The sequence below is a fragment of the Engystomops pustulosus genome, chromosome 3, assembly GCF_040894005.1.
Source record: "Engystomops pustulosus chromosome 3, aEngPut4.maternal, whole genome shotgun sequence".
Classification (NCBI taxonomy): Eukaryota; Metazoa; Chordata; class Amphibia; order Anura; family Leptodactylidae; genus Engystomops; species Engystomops pustulosus.
Genome location: NC_092413.1, coordinates 136053782 through 136076020, shown reverse-complemented (window position 1 = coordinate 136076020; position 22239 = coordinate 136053782). Strand labels below are relative to the sequence as shown.

Genomic DNA, 22239 nt, shown 5'->3' with positions numbered 1-22239 from the left:
CCCCCTAAGGGATAAAGTACCCTAGGGGGTCTGCAAACGTTTTATAGTTTACCTATCTCCTACGTCCCTACAGTTTGGCATCTGTATGGCCAAGGATGTATGTGATACTTCCTCTCATTTAAGTGCTTAACTTCAGATCCATGGCATCAAGACTCAATATTTTTTTTTTTTTCCTTTCATTTTGAAGTTTTGTCTTTGCATGTATAACACAATGACACACATATAAATGTGACCTTTGTTAATGCATTAGCTTGTTTTTTGAAAATATATAGTTATTTGGGTTAGTTTTGTGTAAGGGAGTGTGCACTAATATAACTCTGAGAGACTAATACAATTTTCTGTAAAAATTGATTTGCGCCCTGTGTGGATTTAACATTCTCTTTGCTGCATAATTTGCATAAATAACATAAATAAACACATGTAGGGTATGTTTAAAATCCTTACATCTTACTGTTTTTAGGAATGTACATTTTCTTAACTTTTTGTTGGATTTGTGCATATTTTAGTGCAAATGTAGAATTTTCATGTAACTTTTGGTTTTTATAATTGTTTGCCGCCAGAATACAGAGGCAGCAGACAAACCTCTTGCTTTCTACACAAGGCTCTCTTTGAGCACTTTGTAAGAAAGTTTGAGAAGACTGAAGTGATAAGTAACGCTTATGTTTTCTCACCTTGGGTCCCCTGCAGCTGCCTGCAGTGGGGGACCTGATATTTGGCTGACCAATAAAGTTAGTTAGGCTTTGATCAACGATCCACATGCTGTAGATGTGCAGAGGTCTGTTGGCAACCATTTGGTTATTATCATTGATTGGCAATAGAATAGTCATTCTTTAGCTAAGCTGGTAATAGTTTTGTGAGGGGTTAAAGTTAAGTAAAAACTAAAAAGGACATAATGAAATGTCACCATATTTTCTTTTCTGTAGGTTTGATCACTCCCCGTGTGATCCAACTATTTCTCTTCATGGTGCCTGTGACTACCTGTATGCCTGCGTTCTGTGTTTTAAACGATTTGAAAACGCTACAGAGTACAATAATCATCTCTCAGAAAAGGTTAGTTCTTGAGTACAGAGTTAAATTGGGCGTAGGCCATTGTTTAACCTATTACTGACATGTGCAGTACAGATACACCTGCAGCCGATGTGTGACGTATGGAGAGGGCTCGCAGGCTCCATACAAACCTTAAAATTCAAATTATCCCCTTTCCCTAAAACAGATATAAATCTAAACCGTAAAAATCGTAAACATGTTGTTTATCGCAGTTTCTCAAAAAACCCAATCTATCAAAATATAATAACCTTTTTTTTCCCCAGCGTGTAACCCCATAACGGTAAATGGTGCCATTTTGAAAAATTTCATCACATTGAAAACATCTTCAAAATTCGGAAAAAAATTCGCCAAACACAGCTCTGTACAGAAGTATGAAAAAGTTATCAGTGCCAGAAGATGGCAAAATGAAGATGTTGGTTTGGGGGAAGGTTTTGGTGTGTTGAATTTTGTCATACCTGATCCCTTGTTTTACGAATGATAGTAGAACGGCACACACCAAGTTGTTCTTTCTTAATCCATTTATTGCTGAATACTCACAAAAGTTTTTAAACTAACAATTCCATGTTGTGGAGGGAGAGACGTAGAGACTCCCAAAAATACAAGATGCACGAGAGCTGTTTCGCGCTCGTGGCACTGCATCAGGCTTGCTTGTATAAACACATAGCACATTTTAGCTATTTAAGCCGGTATTGGCCCACCCCCTCCCTCCCTTTGTGGTGCTTGGTAACACCCTACTATTGGCTCATTATGCTGCTCATCTAACATTTAAGAAAGTCCCTGCACGAATCATACTTTTACTTAGGTGATTACTCACGTGAGAACCATCAATTGCGTGTCTGTGAGTCAAAAATCTGAAGCTTATGCCGGTAGAAGCAGGCGAGCGGACCTCTGCCATCTCCAACATGGCGGTGTGGCGTCCGCTTGTATTCGCCTCCCTCATGGCGTCAGCACAGGGGGAGTGGCACAGGTATCGTTATGACGTGTGGTACTCTGGAAACTACAATGCTAATGTGCAAGTTCAGTGCACTGATTTTGACTTGAGACACAGCACAATATAAACAACATTTCATCATAATAAGTATACAAGGAGTGGTGCGCCTACGGTTATCTTGGCTATAAACATATACGTGCATGACCGCAGAGCCTAGTTATCGCGATCTGTGGGGGTCTCGGCACTGAGATCCTCACTGATCAGCAAGTTGGGTCTAATCCAGGGGATAGGGCCTATCTTGCCTTCGTTGGAAAACCCCTTTAATACCAGCTGGTCCTAAAGCCCCTGTATGTAAAATCCATCTACCTTCTTTTTGGAGTAGGAGGTGCTGTCTATCACCCCCTCTACTCATGATAGGAACCCATTCTAAACCGATCTGAAATTGTTGAAAATTGCCGGAGTTGTGGCAGATACTAGAAAATCTGTTCTGCAAGTGATCAACTGTTTGATCTTTATTTCTTGCCCTCCACATGTAATCTCTTTTGTTTTTGATAAACTGTGGGTAATGGCTAGAGTTTCTACATGGATAGTTTCCCTTTGGTGAACCTGCATCTTACCAATTTCCTTTTTCTGACTTGATGGACCTCTAGCTACTATTTCTCCCAATTCTTATCCGCATCAATGATGTACCAATTTGGTTTTATGGCTGATTTTATTATTTGACTGGGATGTGTAGTCAAAGGAGAAAACGAATCTATGATTGTCCCCTGTAGACTATTTTTAATTTGTTGGCCCTGGTAATTTCCTTCATTATTCCTCTATTTCTCTGAGTTCTTTCAAAGGCTTCGTCTATCAATATTTCTGGGTATCCCCTGGATAGCAGTCTGGTCTTTAGTGCTTTTACTTGTAATCAGGGGCGTCGCTAGGTCTTGTGCCCTGGATCTTTTGGCCAGAGCCCCGTATCAGCAGGTCACTGGTCCCTAGCAAAGCCCCTGCTTGTAATACAAAACCTTGATCGGTGCTTTTTATATAGGATATCCTCACAAATTGGCTATGTGGTAAGGCTCTTTTTATGTAGTGTGGGGTTGTAACTCTGATGTGGACTCGCAGACACGCAATTGTCGGTTTACACGTGAGTAATTTTGTAAATTTAAAGGATGATTTGCGCAGGGACTTGCTAATTGTTAGATGAGCAGCATTTTGAACCAATAGTAGGGTGTTGCCAAGCACCAATAGCAACACGAATAAAGGGAAGGGGTGGGCCAATAACGGCTTAAATAGTTAGTGTGCTATGTGTTTATACAAGCAACCCAGATGAAGCGAAAAGGCGTCTCCTCAACATGGAATTGTTTGATTTAAAACTTTTGTGAGTATACAGCAATAAATGGATTAAAAGGGAACAAGTTGGTGAGTGCCGTTTTACTATCTGCTTATTTTCAATGAACCAGTGCACCACCACATCTCCAGTATATATATACAGTTTTGGTGACCTTCAGTATATGATAGCAGCAACATCAACACATGCCATATGTCCAGAGTAGTGCCACACAGTGTATTCACTCTTTGTACTGGGGTTATTGAGAATCTTCCTTATAAACAAAGTGGTTTAGCAGTGGCTTGTAGAATAGATTTTGGACTTTGAAGTAATGTAAAACTATAAATATTATATTTTTTTTTAGGCAAAGCTAGCCGATGGCCATGAAAGATGCCCTCCTTCCCTTTCTATCCACTCTTTTGCATGTCCATGCTGTTTCTTACTATTTTACCAAAGAGATGATTGTCTGAAACACATGTCTGCAAACAATCACTTCAAGCGTACTATTGTGCTCAAAGGTATGGCCCTGGGATATACACTGTTCATTGTGATAACTGGATTTCGTATTGTGCTATGAAATAAGTTAATTGTGTTGGGAAAGTTAATTATTGGAATTGGCTTTTTAAAGAGTGACCCCCACACAAGTTATTTGAAGGGTTCATATCGGTTAATTGCAGCTAAAAGTAGACTCAACTGACCGCCTCCATTAACAGTTTTATTACTAGGTAATAAGTAGCTATGGACAACAAAGGCTGTGTTATTTTAACAGTGCTTTAATATTTGGGTTAAAATAATGCAATTACCAATTCTTTTTCCACTTTGTATTCATTGACTTGTTTACTGTGTTTGTTACAGATGAGAAGGGCATCCCATGTCCTATTCCAATGCCAGCATACGCCAAAAATATTTTGGTTAACCTTTGTAAGGACATTTTCTTTCAAATTGTTTGTACATCTTGTCGTCTGGAGCTACATTCTTATACAGAACTCACTGCTCATTTCAGGTCAGTGTCTGTCCATTTATCTCTTGCTTGTAAAACATGTAATGGCATTTAAAGGACCTGTCCTACAGAATACACTATTGATTTTCATAAGAATTGGGGAAAATTTGTGTTCTTGGTGAATCCTCCACCAATTCCTTCATGTTTGTCACTAGAATGCGGATTCTGTTACTCTTTACTACATGGCTGCTGAATGGATTGGGGTCACACATTCTCCTTGTGGCTTCATCGCTTTCTGTTGGGCTGATGAAAATTGGTGCTGTACTCTACTGTATCCATTCATTCAGCCAGATAGACTAAAGGAGTTTACATGTCCACTATGTCAATCAAACTATTCCTCACTGTGTGTGTGCAATGAGGAATAACAGGAGGCTCTGGACCCTATTAGTAATTTGTTTGCCTCCTTATTTTTGAGTTCACACCTATGGCTGGCTGCACATGAACTATTTGATGAGTTATGGTTGCTTATGTGCCTGTTGAAAAAAAACAACCTGAATGTTGAAGGAGCTCTGTATTTCAGTTCTGTTCCGTTGCTCAGTTTTTGGGCTGGTCAATCGAGTTGCCATTAATCCATCCTTCTATGGTTGTAGACATTGGGATCCATGCTGAATATTTGTCTGAATATTGTCTTCCTCTAAATATTTAATCAACCTCTCCAGAACTGAGGTTTTGTTTTCCTTTATATTTTTGTTCAATTTAGAACCCGCTGTCGAAGTGCTGGTCCTGTTTCCGTTTCTGAAAAAAGCATAGCAGACGTTGCTGCAGTTTTCCGATTGAACGCCTATTGTCCATATTGTAAACAGGTTTTGAGTACTGAGGCTCACGTTGAAAGGCATGTAGAAAAAACGAACCATAAAGTAAAGCGTATTGCCTCTATAGAGGAGTCTATCCTGGCCTTCTGTTACATCAATGAAGGCTCTAAAACACCGTCTGAAATCTGTATCTCTATAGCCAACAATAGATTGAAATCTTGCTCGCTTAAAAGGACTTTTCAGGACACGGATCTCTCAAATAATATTTTGCAAAAGTGCAAAAAAGAAGGTAAAATGACAGCGATAAAAGTTGGGCATGTGAAGAAAGAGCAGGATGTCCAGATAAAAGCATGGTTCTGTGAATGCACAAAGCACTTCCCTTCTGAGAACGATGCTGAGAAGCATATCATGGCAGTAAATCGCATTTCTCACAAATGCATGGTGTGTGGCAAGCTTGCTGCAGATTTGGGCATTATTCACCTGCATATGAGCAGATTCCATGGAGGGGCACATCTGAATAATTTCCGCTTTTGGTGCCAAATTTGTAATGTAGAACTAGTAAGAATCGATGGTGTTATGGCACATGTTTCTGACTGTCATGGAGGCCATTCATTTTATTATGAAGATGATGTTGTGGAGCAGCCATCCACATCCACAGAGGCAAAGGCTCCATATGTAATGTTAGAAGAAGAAGAAAGCCTAGATCTACCACCTCTGGCTGCCAAGGGCACCTGGCAGTGTCACATATGTGAGGAGATGTTTGATTCTGAAGAGACTGTTCTGCAGCACTGTAAGTCTCTAACCTTACATCAATTCCACAAATACAGTTGTGACACCTGTAAGAAGAAGTTTCATAAGTTAGAAACCTTGTTCAGACACTGTCAAGGTCAACATGATGGAGATATAAAGATGAAGTATTTCTGTGGTCTATGTGAAGATCTCTACTTTGATGAAGAACCTGATTTTCTTGTACACTATGAGAGCTTCCATAGCTTAGATTATGGGTTTGTTCCAAAGCAGCTCCAGTCTCCTATGAAAGGTCCTGAAGAGTCTGCTGAAACAGAGCACCGTCTGACATGTGGTTGTCTAGTAAAATATATCAACAAAGCTCAGAGGAAGGAGGACAACAGGCAATGTTTGGCCAAACTGTTTGAGAAGGGAAAGCTCTGGTACAGCTGCTGTTCATGCTCTGCAACTGACCAGACATTAGAGGCCTTACAGAGCCATGTATGTAAGAAACGCAGGGAATCCGGCAGCACCAACGTTGTGGTAAAGTGTAGCGTTTGCTCCAAGGCCTGCATTGATGCAGAGGGCGCACAACTCCATTATCACACAAAGCACTGTTTCCTTGTGAAGCCATACGTTAATAATGAGCCATGTGAATCCAACACTGACGTGTTCAAGTTTACGGCCAGTGGAAATTGTGTATCTAGGAAGCCATTACTGACTGAGAACACCCATGTGAAGAAACTACATTACGAAGCTCATGGAAGATGTCTGGAGTTCACACAAAGTGTGCCTGCTTCACCTCTTATGAAAAATAAAAACGGGATAGAGTCAATGGATGTTTTTTATACAGTTACAGGTATTTACAAAACTTGAGTAATTTTCTAGAAACTATATAATCTTCATCTACAATAGAAACATTTCAAAATATACGTTTTTTTTATATATACAATATTGAAGGCAGACTTGGCATGCTTGCAAGGAGAGAAAAAAAATGTATTTTTCTTTCTTTACTTTTATATTCCCACTAGCTGTAGCCATAGTAAATAAATGCTCTTGGCTATAACAAAATAGAATGGGTTAACAAAAAATATTTAGTTTTTGATCTGTCTCTCTTTCTGTCTTGGACTGTCTGTTTGCTATGGCTATCTGTATGTCTCTCAGTACGTGACAGAGTCCCCTTATGTGACACTCTCTGTATTACTGTCCTCTTCCTCTATCCATCTTACCTCACGCATAAGGTTACTATAGGCAATGAGTATAAGCTCAGAGCTTATATACTGTGATACTATAGCAAGGGGCCAGATAGACATAATAGACAGCGAACATATAATATCCTGTACTATACAGAGAGGGAAGGTGACTGTGTATAGGACTTGCTTATAGTGCGATCTATAAGCTACACTTTCTTAGTTGCTTATAATTTTATTGATGACGGGCATCATGTTATTAGAACCTCTAGGGATTAGTTTGTTGTATGATTTCTTTCCTGTAACCTCTGAATAAATTTGTCTTCTAGCCCTGGATAATCCTTCATCAAGGATGTCTTCTGTGATGTCTCAACCTGTTCCAGCTTTCAACAGCTGCAAAACGGAAAATAATGTAGACCCACAACCTATGGATACGGGTATAAAATTGTCTGTGTAAGGGTTTAGGGCAGTGATGGGGAACCTTTTAGAAACAGAGTGCCCAAATTACAACCAAGACCCGCTTATTTATCGCAAAGTGCCAACACAGAAATTTACTTAGTGATTTATACTCCCTTCTCTGTCACAGCTTTCATTCATATCAGCAACTGAGGACACCAATAAAGCAGAAAATAGAAGACAATTGGATGATTATTGTATCTTTCCTCCAGAGCTACAATGATAATCCAGATCTGTCCACACCTTCCCACTCCTCCAGCAGTCCCAGGTAGTCCTGTCACTTTAATATAGCTCTGTGCACAGCAAGTCCTGGGCTGTCTGGGACTGCAGGAAGATACCTGGAGTACTCCCTGGTGATGACCTGGGTGCCCACAGAAAGGGCTCTGAGTGCCACCTCTGGCACCAGTGCCATAGGTTAGCCACCACGGGTTTAGAGTATATGCTAATGTTGTAGAAATGTCACACAGTGGTTCTGCACTATGTATATAAATTGGGTTGTATCAGTATTTTCTCTTGATTGTGAACAACTAGCAGTAGGACCTGTATGTTTTTAACACCATCCCTACATGCGCTGTAATATTATGGCACACTTCATGAGCGTAGACAGCACCATGCAGAGCGAGTATCAGCCGCACATGGCAGCTGCCACCCTGCTGTTACTGATTCCTCCGATCGCGGGTGTTAACACATTACATGCCGCAGTCATGCTTTGTTCAGCAGGGTATCAGCTGTGATTTCCTGCTGACACTTGCTCTGTATGGTGGTGGCTCAGCTGACCCCGTGCTACGGGTTTTATACTCCTACGGCAGCCCCACAGTCCAACTAGCCCCCCAAGGCTGCCCAATGGCTGGATAGGACCAGACTCTAAGTCACTGAGCATAAAACCATTGTAAAAGTACAAGCCATCAGTACTGCTTGTTCAAGCCACACTGAAAAAAATTAAATAAAACAAATTATTTTTTAATAAAAAGTGAAAGTCTACTAAACACCAGCATTACATATACATTTCTAATAAAGAAAGAAACAAAAATGCCCCACAAAAATCATCCCCCCATCACTCCCATAATTGTTATAACCCATCTGTAAAATAAATCCAAAACATTATTTGACCCACTCGGTGAACCCTAAAAAAACGCACACAAAAACCTTACCAAAAATGTACTTTTTGTATATCAAAAAGGTACCACTGAAAGGAACTACTTTAAAAAAAAAAAAAAAAAAAAAAAGTTATGCCTCTGTTTTAGCATTGCCATTTTTTCAAATGCGATTTTCTCTATTTTACTTTTTCTTCAGTAAAATTGGATAAATATAAATGTAACTACAGGCAGTCCCCCGGGTTACATACAAGATATGTTCCTTGGGTTTGTTCATAAGTTCAATTTGTATGCAAGTTGAAACAGTATATTTTACAATTGTAGATCGAGACAAAACATTTTTTTTCCTCAGTGACAATTGGACAATTTTTTTTTGCAGTAATAGGACCAAGGATTATCAATATAACTTCATTACAGACACTAAAGGAAAGCATCCAGAGAGCTTTAACAGAGGTCACAGTGGGCAGAGGGGTCATCTGTAAGTTGGATGTCCTTAAAGGAAACCTACCACTTCCAATGGTGGTTATAAGCTGCAAATGCCGTGCACCAGCTCAGGGTGAGCTGGTGCCGGCGCTTATCTTCGTTATGTTCTTAAGCAGCTGTAAAGCGTTTAAACAATTTAGTAATCTTTATATCCAAGTAGCTTCACCGTACCGTGGTCCGTGGTACCACGGTGCGGTGACGCTACATGTCGGAAATAAGCGCCGGCACCAGCTCACCCTTAGCTGGTGCATGGGATTTGCAGCCTAGAAGCACCATCAGAAGTGGCAGGTTTCCTTTAAGTAGGGGTCTGTCTGTATATAAAGCAGGTATCACTGTAATTGTTGTGATCCATAAAGATATTTTTAAAGATATTTTGTTACAGTGAATGGCTCCCAAAAAGAATGCTTAAAATCCAGAACAATTTAATTTTCTTTTCCTCCGCACATTAAAGAGTTAAGGGGGGAAATTGACCTATTTATCCACTACCAGTATGTTGATTTAAAGTTAATTTACTGCATGATGGAACCCTGCTGGGCCATGAAAGAAACATGATTTAGAAGGTGTAAAGCTGCTAACTCTAACATACTGGTAATAGTTTATTGGGCCAATTTCTGATGAGATTTCATTAAAGAGAACCTGTCAGCAAAAAGCGAAAGTGTATTAAAATGAAGTAGTTCTAAAGTACATCTAATCCTGCAAAGAATAAACCTTCATATGGCCTAATTGCCAAAAAAAAAAAAATAAAGATTGGATAACCTTTAAAAAGTTTAAATGCAAATCTGTTCTGCATGGCAAAGCTTCGATGGCGTGTGCCCATACTGCCATTTACCACCACATGTTGGGTATTTACCTACTCAGAAGGAATTAGGGTATCAAACTTTGTCGAGTCTTGTGGTATTTTATCAATTGTGTAAAAATTGTAAAAATTTTAAAAAATTTATTTATTTAGCCAGAAAATCGTGGTGAAACTGCTCCTTCTTTTTCACCAAATGCGGACGTGTCTCCAATTTTTTTGTTGATGCAGTCCAATAACTCACTGTAGTATTGTCCAGTGATAGTTTCTGGCCGATGGGACCATCTTTGCCTTCTTTGGAGCAGATTCACCCGGAGAAATCCATAGTTTTGATTGTTGCTTAGTTTCTGGTTTGTAATTATGAATCCAGGTTTCATCAACCGTGATAACTCAATGCAAAATCTCTTTCGGATCTTGCTTAAACTGCTCCAAACACTGCTTCAAAGTTAACAGCCGCATTCGCTTGTTGTCCACAGTGAGCAATCGCAGCACCCATCGGGCCGACTATTTTTTATTTTTTTTCATCACCAACTTATCATGTAAAATATTAATTGCTGTTCTGGTAGACACACCTACGGCCTCTTCTACTTCGCGCACTGTCGTTCGTCGATCAGCAAGTATCATGTTGTGAACTATTTGAATGATTTCCTTGGTAACCACGTCTGCTGGACCTCATCAAAAACGGATATTCACCAACATTTAAATTCGTTGAACCAATATCTAACTGTGGTCATATATCCAAAAAAATGCAATGAGGCAGCACTCCGGTAAATATAAAGGCGATCTTTATACACCCATGGCAAAATAAGGTGTAATGTTTCGGCTCATTCATAGAGCCATTATCAAGCGTAGTGGCTCTATGGATGAGCTGAAACGTTGCACCTTATTTTGCCATGGGTGAATAAAGATCACTTTTATACTTACTGGAGTGCTGCCTCATTGCATTTTTTTTTTTTTTTTTTTTGATATCTGACTTTATAAACCGGTAGGTCAGGTTTGTTGGAGGCGTGCACAAACCATTGGACTTGATTTATTATACTTGCTGTGCTGCTTCACAATCTGCCATTTATGACCACAGTTAACAGTCCAAGTGTCCCCATAAACAGCATCCAATTTTGCTTTTATCTCCTCGCACTTTTTCCCATCCAAAAACAAAAAGAGAATTACCGAAGGATACTGCTCTTTTTCCATCTTGGTGAAAATCACGAAATGTGTCTTCCTAAAATGGCTGCCAAATCCAAACTAACCTATCAATCAGTCTGCAATTTTGTTTTGCCGTCGTTTGATAGACGGCAGCACACGATGATAACACCAACTTCCCTCAGGAACGCCCTCTGTCGTCAAACATGGGTACTTATTTAAGCGCCCTCATATACTAGGGGTAGTTCATGACCGTGTGACCGTATATACAGTATATTGAACGTTGTATATCTTTTCTTTCTTCATTTTAATGTAAACCTATTAATCCCATTAGTTAACAATGTTGAGTGTACCTATGTACCAGCCGTCCTGTAAGACTAATATTTATTTGTCTTGTCTTGCTTTACTTCTGCATGTTTGTATCACATTAAAATATCTTAAAAATGTTCCATGAAATTAAATTAAACATAAAGAATAACTATTGTAGGTGTTGAAGAGGAATTACCTGATCTAGAATTTCTTCAAACAATGACACACATCGTGTTTGTTGACTTTGACAACTGGGCACAGTTTTTTACTCATCTGCCAGGACAACTGAACCAGGGAACATTTGTCTGGGGATTCCAAGGTAAACCTTAATATTTATGGTTTTGTATAAATATATTGTTTAAAGGGGTATTCCAGGAATCGGCATAATTAATATAAAAATGGGTCCTTAAATTTATAAGCTAATATGTAATTGGTTATTTAAAGTTTTTTGCTCCCCCAGAAATATGCCGTTGACAGACTGTAAATGAGAATTACTTCTGGCCCCTTAATCAGTACGTTAATTTCCTCTGCACGGAGAAGACACAGGACAGAAGATGGCCACTGGTCACATGTCCACATCACATGTCCTACACCTGCCTGGAGGTCATTTGATCCCCACTATGTCTGGCTGTAGTCGGTGGGTTGCAGTGCATCCAGTATGGCCGGTGTTGGGGGTGAGATGTTATCTCAGTGAGATGATGCCAGTTATACATAATTTCTATGGTAACAGAGCAAGAAAGTCTGTTACATCATCACTGGGAGAAGAGCATAAGAGGGAGGAGGAGTTACTGAGAACTAGAGGATCATGGGTCCTGTAGTTTCCAGTGGCGGCCATCTTGGTGATAACTCTGCATTTTTTACAGAGGCCATAAAATTTTGCGAATCATTTTGTGACTTATGACATTGAATTTTGTTATATTCAATTATTAATAGCATCATGGGTTTTTGTATTAGATCTTTATATTCCTGGAATACCCCTTTAAATGTGTACTGTGCTGGTTAATCCTTTCCGTGATCTTTGGAGCCATAAGAACTTGGAAATTAAGATTCCTGGACTTGGGGAGGATGCAAACGCTTGAATTTTCAACATCCCCTTTTTTTTCTCTCTCTCTTCCCCCCCCCCCCCCCCCCCCTCCTGATTCAGCACACAAATATGGGACATGCTGACCTCTTTTGATAAAGCATATCATGGACCATACCATTGGCCATAAAGTTATTTTATTCTGGATTTGAAGGGCGATAACCCATTCAATTCTGCTCATGTACGCAAAATTAATCAGAATCATGTCCTGTATTTTACCAGAATATTCCTTTATTACTTCTAGGTGGAACAAATAATTGGAAGCCCCCTGTAAAGTGCAAGATTTATAAGTATCTCTCAAACACTGGATGTTTCTTCCTTCATCCCCATTGCTCTAATAGGAAGGATGCCACTGACTTTGCCATCTGCATGCATGTAAGTATCGGTATATTACCTCCAAAAGTCTCTTATTGATATACATGGCTTATAAACGTATACATAGTAGAATTCTCCAGGTATCACTAAATGAACTTTACTGGATATTTCTTTATTATTGGGGTGAATGTATAAGATGATGATGTGGGCTAACCGCATACTCTATGAAAGAGTTAGTCCATATAGATAGAGGTGATAAATGTATCCATCAGTTGGGACCGCGGGGTGGCAAACCTATGGCATGGGTGCCAAAGGTGGCACTCAGAGCCCTCTCTGTGGGCACCCAGGCCATCGCCAGAGAGGACTCTAGGTATCTTCATGCACTCCCAGGCAGCCCAGGGCTTGTCACGCTCAATGCAATCTTAAAGCAACAGCGCTGCCTGGGACTACAGTAGGAGTGGGAAAGTGTGAACAGATCTGAAATATCATTGTACCTCCTTCTCCAGGCACAAAAATTCTTCCTGTTCATCTTGAATTTGACATTCTATCAACTGTATTGTATATTGGCATAACCAGGATGCTGATACAATGGAAAGCTACAACAGAGCAGGGAACAATAAGTTGATTAATTTGCCATGTTGGCACTTTGCGACAAATAAGTGGGTTTGGGTTGTAGTTTGGGCACCCGGTTTCTAAAAGGTTCGCCATCACTGCTCTAGCATGTAGGGAGGAAAGGACACAATCTTAAATAAAAGGATAGGTTTGGCGGTACTGCACAATGGCTGTCCCCATAGGGGCTGCTTGCTGCTGTACAGAATTGAAGGATCACACCATCCGTGATCCAGCCTCGTTCCACACTGACTTAAAAATTAAATATTGAGCAGAATTGTGACCCCTGATGAAGAATCTTGCTCAAATGCATAGGGTTGGATTCAGTGAACAGGTTACCAGTGTCATTGGGCTAAGAGAGGGACCAATGGTGTTAGGGGTCAGATGATTTATGAGCAGCTACATTACACCCATGGAGACTTGGCCCCCATATGCAGGCTACCCATATGTGAGACTGAAATTCACGTATATACACTCTGCTTCACATCAAGATCAAGGCTTGCTAATCGTTGGATAGGAACAGGGTCACAACCCTGATAAATAAACCTAATCTTCATATGTTGTTATTCAAGCTGAGAGATTAACATGTTGTGGGTTCCCCACTGACCCAAAACACTGAAATACTTCTCCATTGGTGAAATATTTTATAGCCTTTTTACAAAGACACATGGTGAACTAAACAGCAGTTTTAATAACATGTTGTATACATGAGTATTGCACCAAGTGGTATTCCATTTGATTTTCAGTGATTCGTGTTTAAAGAGGACCTGTCACCCTCAAAAATGTCACTAGGAGCTGCTTACTAAAGTAACAGCTCCTAATGCTAAAACAAACGCAGCAGATAACAAACCTCTAACGCTAACCAACACTGTACACTAGAAACGCTGGACCGCTCTGTTGTCCGGCGTATTCATTAGTGGGCGGGATTAGGGACGCTGACTGCTGCATGACACGCGGCAGTCACCTCTGGCCTGTGGAGAGGGGGCTGCCTCTTCCCCTGACCGCCCCTGATGAATAGGCCGGAACGCATTCAGAGCGGTCCAACGTTTCTAGCATAGCGCTTGTTTTAGCTTACTTTAGTAAGCAGCTCCTAGTTATGTTTTTGAGGGTGACAGGTTAAGGTTTAATGTTTGCAATACATACTGGGAACCAGTTTGTGTCTGATCAGTTGTAATCTACACACAACCATTATTGTATGCATGTCTTATGAAGTGAATTTATGCTTATGTTTTGCTTTTAGGCGGGTCGTTTAGATGAGAAGCTGCCCAAGCAAATACCTTTCACCATACTGTCTGGTGATAAAGGTTTCGTGGAGTTGGAGAACCAGTTTAAAAAAACACAGCGGCCTGCTCACATCCTTAACCCACACCATTTAGGAGGAGATATGATGTGTGCTTTGCTGAACAGCATTGCAGAGAACACACAAGGTATGCAACGTTCCCCATCCCAACGTCCATCCTGCACTGCTTTTTACCTTTATAGGGCTTCCGAGACAGATGACGCTGCTAGTCCTATGCAATAGTCAGTCTTATCTGAAATAAATAAGGCCTCTAAAGTTACACTAGGAGTCTATGGATGTTTTTTGTTCTACTTTAGACCTTTTTATATCCTTCAAGAAGAAAGCAAACTTTACAGTTTTGCGTTACCACATTCTGAGAGCCATAACCAATTGTAGATTGTTACTGTACCAGTTTTGGGTACATGTAAGTTATTTATTCAGTTTTTTTAACTCTTTCTGAGCGACAATGAAAAAATATTTTTTTTTTTCTCCACTCTATTTTAGTTTATTAATTTTTCCCCATTCAATGCACATTATCACTAATGTGTTATCTTTATTGTATGGCTCAGTACGATTACCAGTAGATACCAAATATGTTAATTTGAAAATATAGTTTTTGTGTGTTGTTGCATTCCAAGAGCCATAACTCCTTTTTTATTTTTGTGTAAGTGTAGCCCTCTGCTTGCTTGTTTTCCTGCTGAATTTATAATGGTAACATTCTTGCATACTCATGATCTATATTCATTATTCTCACTTTTAAATTTTGCTGAATGGGGAAATGTAGATGAAAAGCCAGTGTTAACGCTGACTCCCCTCCATCATTTCTTCGAAGAGGAGGGACAGTTTAGGAGGCGAGGCGGAGGAGGATTGTTTTTATACATAGTCTTTTACAGCCTCTTAGGTTAGGGTGGTTTGTTGCACACACTTAACTCTCCTGTGCTGAAGGAGATCGTCCCCCCCCCCCCCCCTCTCTCTCCTAGCAGTGAGTTGAGGATCACTGGAGGAAGGAGGACCATAAATAATCTCAGCTCTACAAACTGGCACGTTAAAAGCTGACTATATTTACATGGACTGTTCCTGATGGGGTTATTCCAATGTTGTATTTATGACTCTCATGAAAAAATTAACATATGGGGGGAGATTTATCATTAGGCAGGATTTTGAGCAGTTGTCTATGTGTTAGACTGGCAGGTTTCCACCAGTTGGATTTATAGTCCAGTGTATGTGCAGTGTTATATGCCTTCTGATGTAACTAACAATTTCTGGCTTTTTGTGTTTTTGCACAAGAAATTCTCAGATAACTCAAACATAATTGAGCAAAAAACTTCCCCCCTGTAATAGCAATGGACCCACATACACCACCGCCTAAGTTGTGTAGTTTTATGATAATTCTCAGTTGATAAATGTGGTGTTGCACACTCTGTGGTGTATTTTTTCCACCATTGCGTGCCTTTAGAGTTGCTGCTTTTTCTTGCTAAAAAAATCCTGCAAAAACGATGTTTGCGCAAAAATTTGCTACAATTATATGCCAAGAAACTACATAGAACTAATGATCTCCCCCATGGACTTTTCTACTTACAGACTCTGATGACATGGAGAGTACCACAGCTGAGCAGGATGAAGGTTTGTTATCATTTACCCTATTTTGTAGGGATTTTCTGGTCAGTAAAAAATATACATTTAACCGGTCAGAATATGGGATCCCCACATACAAAAAGGCAAACCTACCATTCCTGCCAGTACTTGGCTGAGGAACCCTCTTTAGGCATTTCCTGTGTGTTTAGAGGCCCTGCGCCCCTCACCCCGAAATATTCACTAAAGCTGTGTCTTTTACCTGGGTAACTGAAAGGGAGCTTCTGTGTGTTTACTCTCTTCACTCCCCTAACAAGCAGCTTTTGTCTTTTTTCTCTTTGAGACTTTCACTACTTTTTTGCTTAAAGGAGACCTACCATTTCATTTGATGCATTATGAAGTTTTTCACCTTGAGAATGCTGTAGCTACACTGATGCAGGACCATATCTTGGTTAATCCCTGTGCTGAGTGGTTTTGCTGATAAAAACAGATATAACATTATGATAATGAAGCTCTGTGGCTTCTATCTCTGCTCTGGTGCTTGCTTTGCAGCTTCTCATATCAGGGGAGTTTCTCTCTGATTGCATCATCATCTCCTGCATTTCTCTTCCTGCCAGACAGAATAATCAATTGCTGCACCATCCCCCAGCTGCTGTGTATGAGTCATTCAGCTCAGGTTGATTAGTGCTTGACTAGTCATGCTTAGTCTTTCTTTACATGGCAGCCATTTGCAATTCCAAGCTCCCGTGTACTGTGTAAGCCAGTCTGTCCCAGCTTTCCCAAGGTCCTGAATGGTAAAATAGTTTTTTTTTCAGCAAAACCACTCAGCTCAGAGATTAACCAAGATATGATCCTGCATGAAATCAAATGGTTTCAAGCGGACATGTTTTTCTTTGACTTCACCAAAGTTAGTACATGAGCTGGATACTGTACCTGTCATGCTCTGTGCTACTATGTCAGTATCTGATTTATGTAATTCTATTTAATGTAACACACTGTAATACTATTGGTTGATAATGAAAGATGCAATGTAATAATAATGCTTTATTAACCCCTTAACAATGCGCTCTGTAATAGTTCAGTTCACTATTGCTCCAAGGACATTGAAAACACTGTGGAGATCCAACCAGGATTCAGTATGTGTAAATGTATTTGAGATATAAAAGCTTACCCAATTGTAATTAAGTGTATCTCCATGGAGATGCCGGCACATGCGCGGCGACGACGCGGCGCCCGGGATCTCGCGATATTTCGCGCACCAATGGAGGGGAATATCCGACATTGCTAAATGGTACTTAACCCCGCTGATTGACCCCTGATGAAGCCACAGCGAGGTGGCGATACGCGTGGGGCAGTGACCTGATACGATCTGACAACACTTGGTAAAGTTACATGGCTTTATTTCTGTACTTGATGTTACCCATGCATTTTTGACTTATTACCTGTGGGTCATCCTAGTTGTCTTTATCTGGACTGCAGGGGGGTTGAACATACCAGCTAGCCTGTATTGGAGGTGCCTGGTTGCTCCCATCTTTGTGTTTGTTGTTTAATTGTTTTTAACGCATATCAATAAAATACTCATTGTATACTACATATATAACACCAGAATCTATATGGGTTTTGTGAGAAATTCAAAACATTGAAAACACTCAAAGTGATCAAAAGGTTGTGATAAAAAAAAAAATGTTAGCATTGAAAACGTCGTCAAAAGTTGCAAAGACTCACACCACCCACAGCTTCATACAATGAAGTATAAAAAAGTTATTTTCGCAAGAAGATGGCAAAATCCCCCCCCCCCCCCCCCCATTTTTTTGTACAGGAGGTTTTAATTTTTGTATGAATGTATGAAAACATTAGGAACCCTATACAAATTTGGCATCCCTGTGATCGCACCGATCCAAAGAATAAAGTAGACATGTCATTTGCGGTGCCGTAAAATCCAAGTCCACAAGTTCACCATTTTCACTGCATTTGGAATTTTTTTTCCCTCTTCCCAGTACACGGCTTGTAATATTATTTACCGTCATTATGAAGAGCAATTTGTGAGACAGAAAACAAGCCCTCAAAGAGCACTTTACGTGTATAAATTAAAAAAAAAAAGGTTTTGAAGCTAGGGAGTGAAAAGTAAAAATGAAAAAAAAACAAAAAAGAGCCAGGGCGTTAAGGGGTTAACCACAATGATTTTATTATAGAGTCATGTATATTGTTCAATAAACAGTTTAAAAAAGAATTATTCCCTAGAACAGTGATGGCGAACCTTTTAGAAATTGAGTGCCCAAAATAAGACCCAAAAAACACCAGCTTTTCCCAAAGTGCCAACACAGCAATAAGTTTGTTACTGCCTAAATTGCCACCAGAATCTTTGAGCTCCAATTCCACCCTGTCCATACCTTCTCGCTCTTCGGACAGCACGAAGCAGCACAGGATGGGTCACTTTAAAATATCAGGGCACTACTAGGACTGCCTGAGACTGCAGGAAAGTGCCATGTCTGGCAAACTCTGTGCCTGGGAGACAGCCCGAGTGCCCACAGAGGTCTCCGCGTGCCATCTCTGGCACCAGTGCCATAGTTTCGCCACCACTGCCCTAGAAGCTATAACTGTGTTATGTAGCATCTGGGCTAAGTCAGTGGGACAAAGATACAATGTTCGGCACATAAATTATGAATTGATGTAATAAGTGAAGCTGCTTGCTCTCCTGAGCACTGTGGCCCCTCACCTTCGTGTGCCACCAGTACTGTATTGCCTTTAGTAAAAAGAGAATGCAATGCTTTTCTGTCATTGAGCTTACGTGTACATAAAAATATAAAGTTTCCTAAAGAAAAGACACCAGAAAGGTGACCTCCAATACTGAGCTTCTCTGATGCTTGAAATTAAAGGGTTTATGCAAGATTAGCAATAAATTAGCCACAGTCTGGGGCGGGTTGTTTAAAAAAAAATAAACGTGTACTCACTTACTGATGTCCCACTGCCTGGACTACTGCCTAGAAATTCCAGCACCTAGAAACAAGTGCTGAACAAGTCGATGTCCCCATAAATAGTAGCTGATGCGTTTTGGGCAACAGGAAAAAAAAATTGCCTTTTATCATAGCATATTTGCATAATTTTTGAAGCCTTTTTTTGTTAATAGCAGGGAATAAGATGATAAAAGAAGAGCAGATCCTGCCATAGGGAGCACAAACCAGTATGTCAGTGTGCTTGCTCTACAACCCTTATCCTGTTGGTAGATGTTCTTTAAACATTTTTCCTGTTGCCCAAAACGCGTCAGCTACTATTTATGGTGACCTCAACTTATTGATCACATCGTAAAATATGGAGTCTTTATCTATGGTGCTGGAATTCACCTCTTGCTTTTTTTCAGTGAGTACTTATATGTATGGTAACTAGCGAATCCAAAGCATATTAACACAAGATATCTCTTCCCTTCCTTGGTTGAACTTGATGGACAAGTGTCTTTTTTCAACCGTATAAACTATGATATTTTACTGTTGAATTCTCTTCCACAGAAGCCAACATTGAAGAAGCAATACGAAGAAGCCTGCTGGAAATTTAAAAAGAGGGAGGGATTCACATCTTGGTACATGCCTTCTTTGTCAGTTCTTTAAAAACACAGTAAATGGTGTTTCCAATTATGCATCCCCTGCACTGTTTATCTTTGAATCATTGTTCAACAAAATTTCGATTTGTAATGTATACTTCAAGAAGATCCATCTTCAGAACATTTCTATATAATGAACTGGATCTTTCTCCCTCTGTTAATGGCCTCTTGCTCCTCTATCTACCTACTTAAAAATGTTTGCTTTTCTTGTTTTGTGTGCTTCCTGATTCTGTATTGTACAGTTTTATTTGTGTAGTTTTATGTGCGAGTATGTATGTATGCACTGATACTGTATGTATGGGTTGCATGTTTTGAGTTGTAGAATAAATTTATTGTAAAGCAGTTTCTCCAAAGAATTTTTTTCAAAGTGTAACTGTAAAATGTAAGTTATTTATCTGTAATTTTTGAAAACTAAAGTGTTTCCAATATACATTCTTCCTTTTTGCAGCTGTTTGTCTGCTAATCTTTTAACCTACCTCAGCGCCTCATCCTTCATCCTTGTGTTCTGGTAGTCAGGGCCAGGGAAACCCACAGGGATGCTGGGCAATTGCCTAGTGCCCCCACATCAGAAAGGGCCTTTAACCATTTGTGGTGATTTGCTGGTAGTGCAGACCTGCCACTAATAAATATATCCATAGCATCTGTGTCTCACATGTCTGTGTGCCCCGCTCTGTACACTATGAAGGACCCAGGCGCTATGTAATGACATCATTACATGCTATCTGCATCGCTCCATAGAGGCGCGACCCGGCTGAAGAGTTGGGAGAAGAATGAGGTGGTGTGGGAATAGAACAGGCAGGTAAGTATTTGGTTTTATTTTATTCATACACTCACACTACTGGGGAAGGGGGTTAGGCTGTAAATGCACTCTTGGAGCTGTATATAGACAGACTGTGGGGGGCTGTGTGTAGACAGGGCAAGCGGGGGTTAGATGGCGAGGGGCTGTATGTATAAAGGCTATCGTCACATGATGCGTTTCTATTGTGTTTTGTTGTTGTTACTTAAAGGGCATCTACCACCAGGATGAAGAATTGTATACAAATGAGACTGAGGGACTCCATAGGTGTTTAATGGAGCCCGGAGCCCCTCAGGGTCATTTGCATACAGTCTTTCATTTTGGTGGTAGATTCCCTTTAAAGAAAAAAACTTACACATGTACTGTACCTGATTTGTTTCCTTGTGTGTTGGCACTAGGTTTCAAAACACAATGTATCTATATCAACCACTTGGCATTCCACGTCTGATATATTGGACATGGCTAATGCTGGCTCAGCTCAAGATCAGCGCGACCTCAGCATTTAAACTGCCTGGCAGGGGTCTCTCCTCCACGTTCTGCGCCCTCTCCTCTTTTAGAGGAGATTGTGTGCAGTGGCCTTCATGGTAAAATAACTGCTAGGAAACCACTGCTATGGACAGGCAACAAGCACAAGAGACTTGTTTGGGCTAAACACAATGAATGGACATTAGACTAGTGGATATCTGTGCTTTGGTCTGATGAATCCAAACTGGAAATATTGGGTTCCAATCTCCATGTCTTTGTGAGACGCAGAAAAGGTGAATGAATGTCATCTACATGCCTGGTTTCCACCGTGAAGAATGGAGGAGATGTGATAGTGTGTGGGTGCATTGCTGGTGCTGCTGTTGAGGATTTATTGAAAATTGAAGGTATACTGGTTCCATATGTTTACCACAGCATCTTGCAGCAGCTGCTATTCCATCCAGTTTGCGTTTAGTTGGATCATCATTTATTTTTGAACAGGACAAGGACCTCAAACACACCTCTAGGCTGTGTTAGGGCTATTTGAGCAATAAGGAGGGTGATGGGGTGCTATGCCAGATGGCCTGGCCTCCACAGTCACCAGACCTGAACCCAATAGAGATGGTTTGGGGTTCAGTGAAGGCAAAAGTGCCAACAAGTGCTAAACTTTCTCTGGGAACTCCTTCAAGAATGTTGGAAGACCATTTCAGGTAACTACCTTTGGAAGCTCATCAAGAGAATACCAAGAGGGTGCGAAGCAGTAATCAAAGCAAAAGGTGGCTACTTTGAAGAACCTAAAATATAAGACATTTTTATAGTCATGGAAATAAAGAAAACTATTTGAATGAGGTGTTTGGTCTGTACTGTATAATGTGAAAAATCTCAAAATCATTACACAATCCCCACACATATATTATCACTGGGTCCGTAACCACCCGTAGAATAAAAATAAATTTAAATAAAACCTTGAAACTGCCAAAAACTGATTTATACCACAAAAAATTTACCATATATACTCGAGTATAAGCCTAGTTTTTCAGCACAAAAAAATGTGCTGCAAACCCAAACTCGGCTTATACTCGAGTAAAAAATATAGGTTTTACCACGTTTTTGTGGTATAATTAGGGGCCTCGGCTTATACTTGGGTCGGCTTATACTAGAGTATATACGGTAATAAAAAAGTGATAAAAAAACATCTACTCCAGAATGATACCAGTGAAAAAAAACAAGCCATCAAGCAGCTCCGTAGACAAAAAAATAAAAATTGATGCCACTTGGAAGACGACGCTGCAAA

General features: G+C 40.2%; 1 protein-coding gene across 2 annotated transcripts in view; it reads left to right on the top strand.

Annotated features, from left to right (window-relative positions):
• Window positions 1-20117, top strand: part of ZNF451 (zinc finger protein 451) — a 39499-nt gene extending 19382 nt beyond the window's left edge. For both annotated transcript variants that reach the window (XM_072142225.1, XM_072142223.1), the window contains exons 7-16: window positions 924-1050; window positions 3658-3811; window positions 4149-4296; window positions 4994-6630; window positions 7291-7398; window positions 11415-11555; window positions 12562-12692; window positions 14482-14668; window positions 16102-16143; window positions 19596-20117. In XM_072142225.1, coding sequence (XP_071998326.1) covers window positions 924-1050; window positions 3658-3811; window positions 4149-4296; window positions 4994-6630; window positions 7291-7398; window positions 11415-11555; window positions 12562-12692; window positions 14482-14668; window positions 16102-16143; window positions 19596-19642 — 2722 coding nt within the window. In that variant the 3' untranslated portion in view covers window positions 19643-20117. The remainder of the gene's footprint in view (window positions 1-923; window positions 1051-3657; window positions 3812-4148; window positions 4297-4993; window positions 6631-7290; window positions 7399-11414; window positions 11556-12561; window positions 12693-14481; window positions 14669-16101; window positions 16144-19595) is intronic.
• Window positions 20118-22239: the final 2122 nt, after the last annotated feature.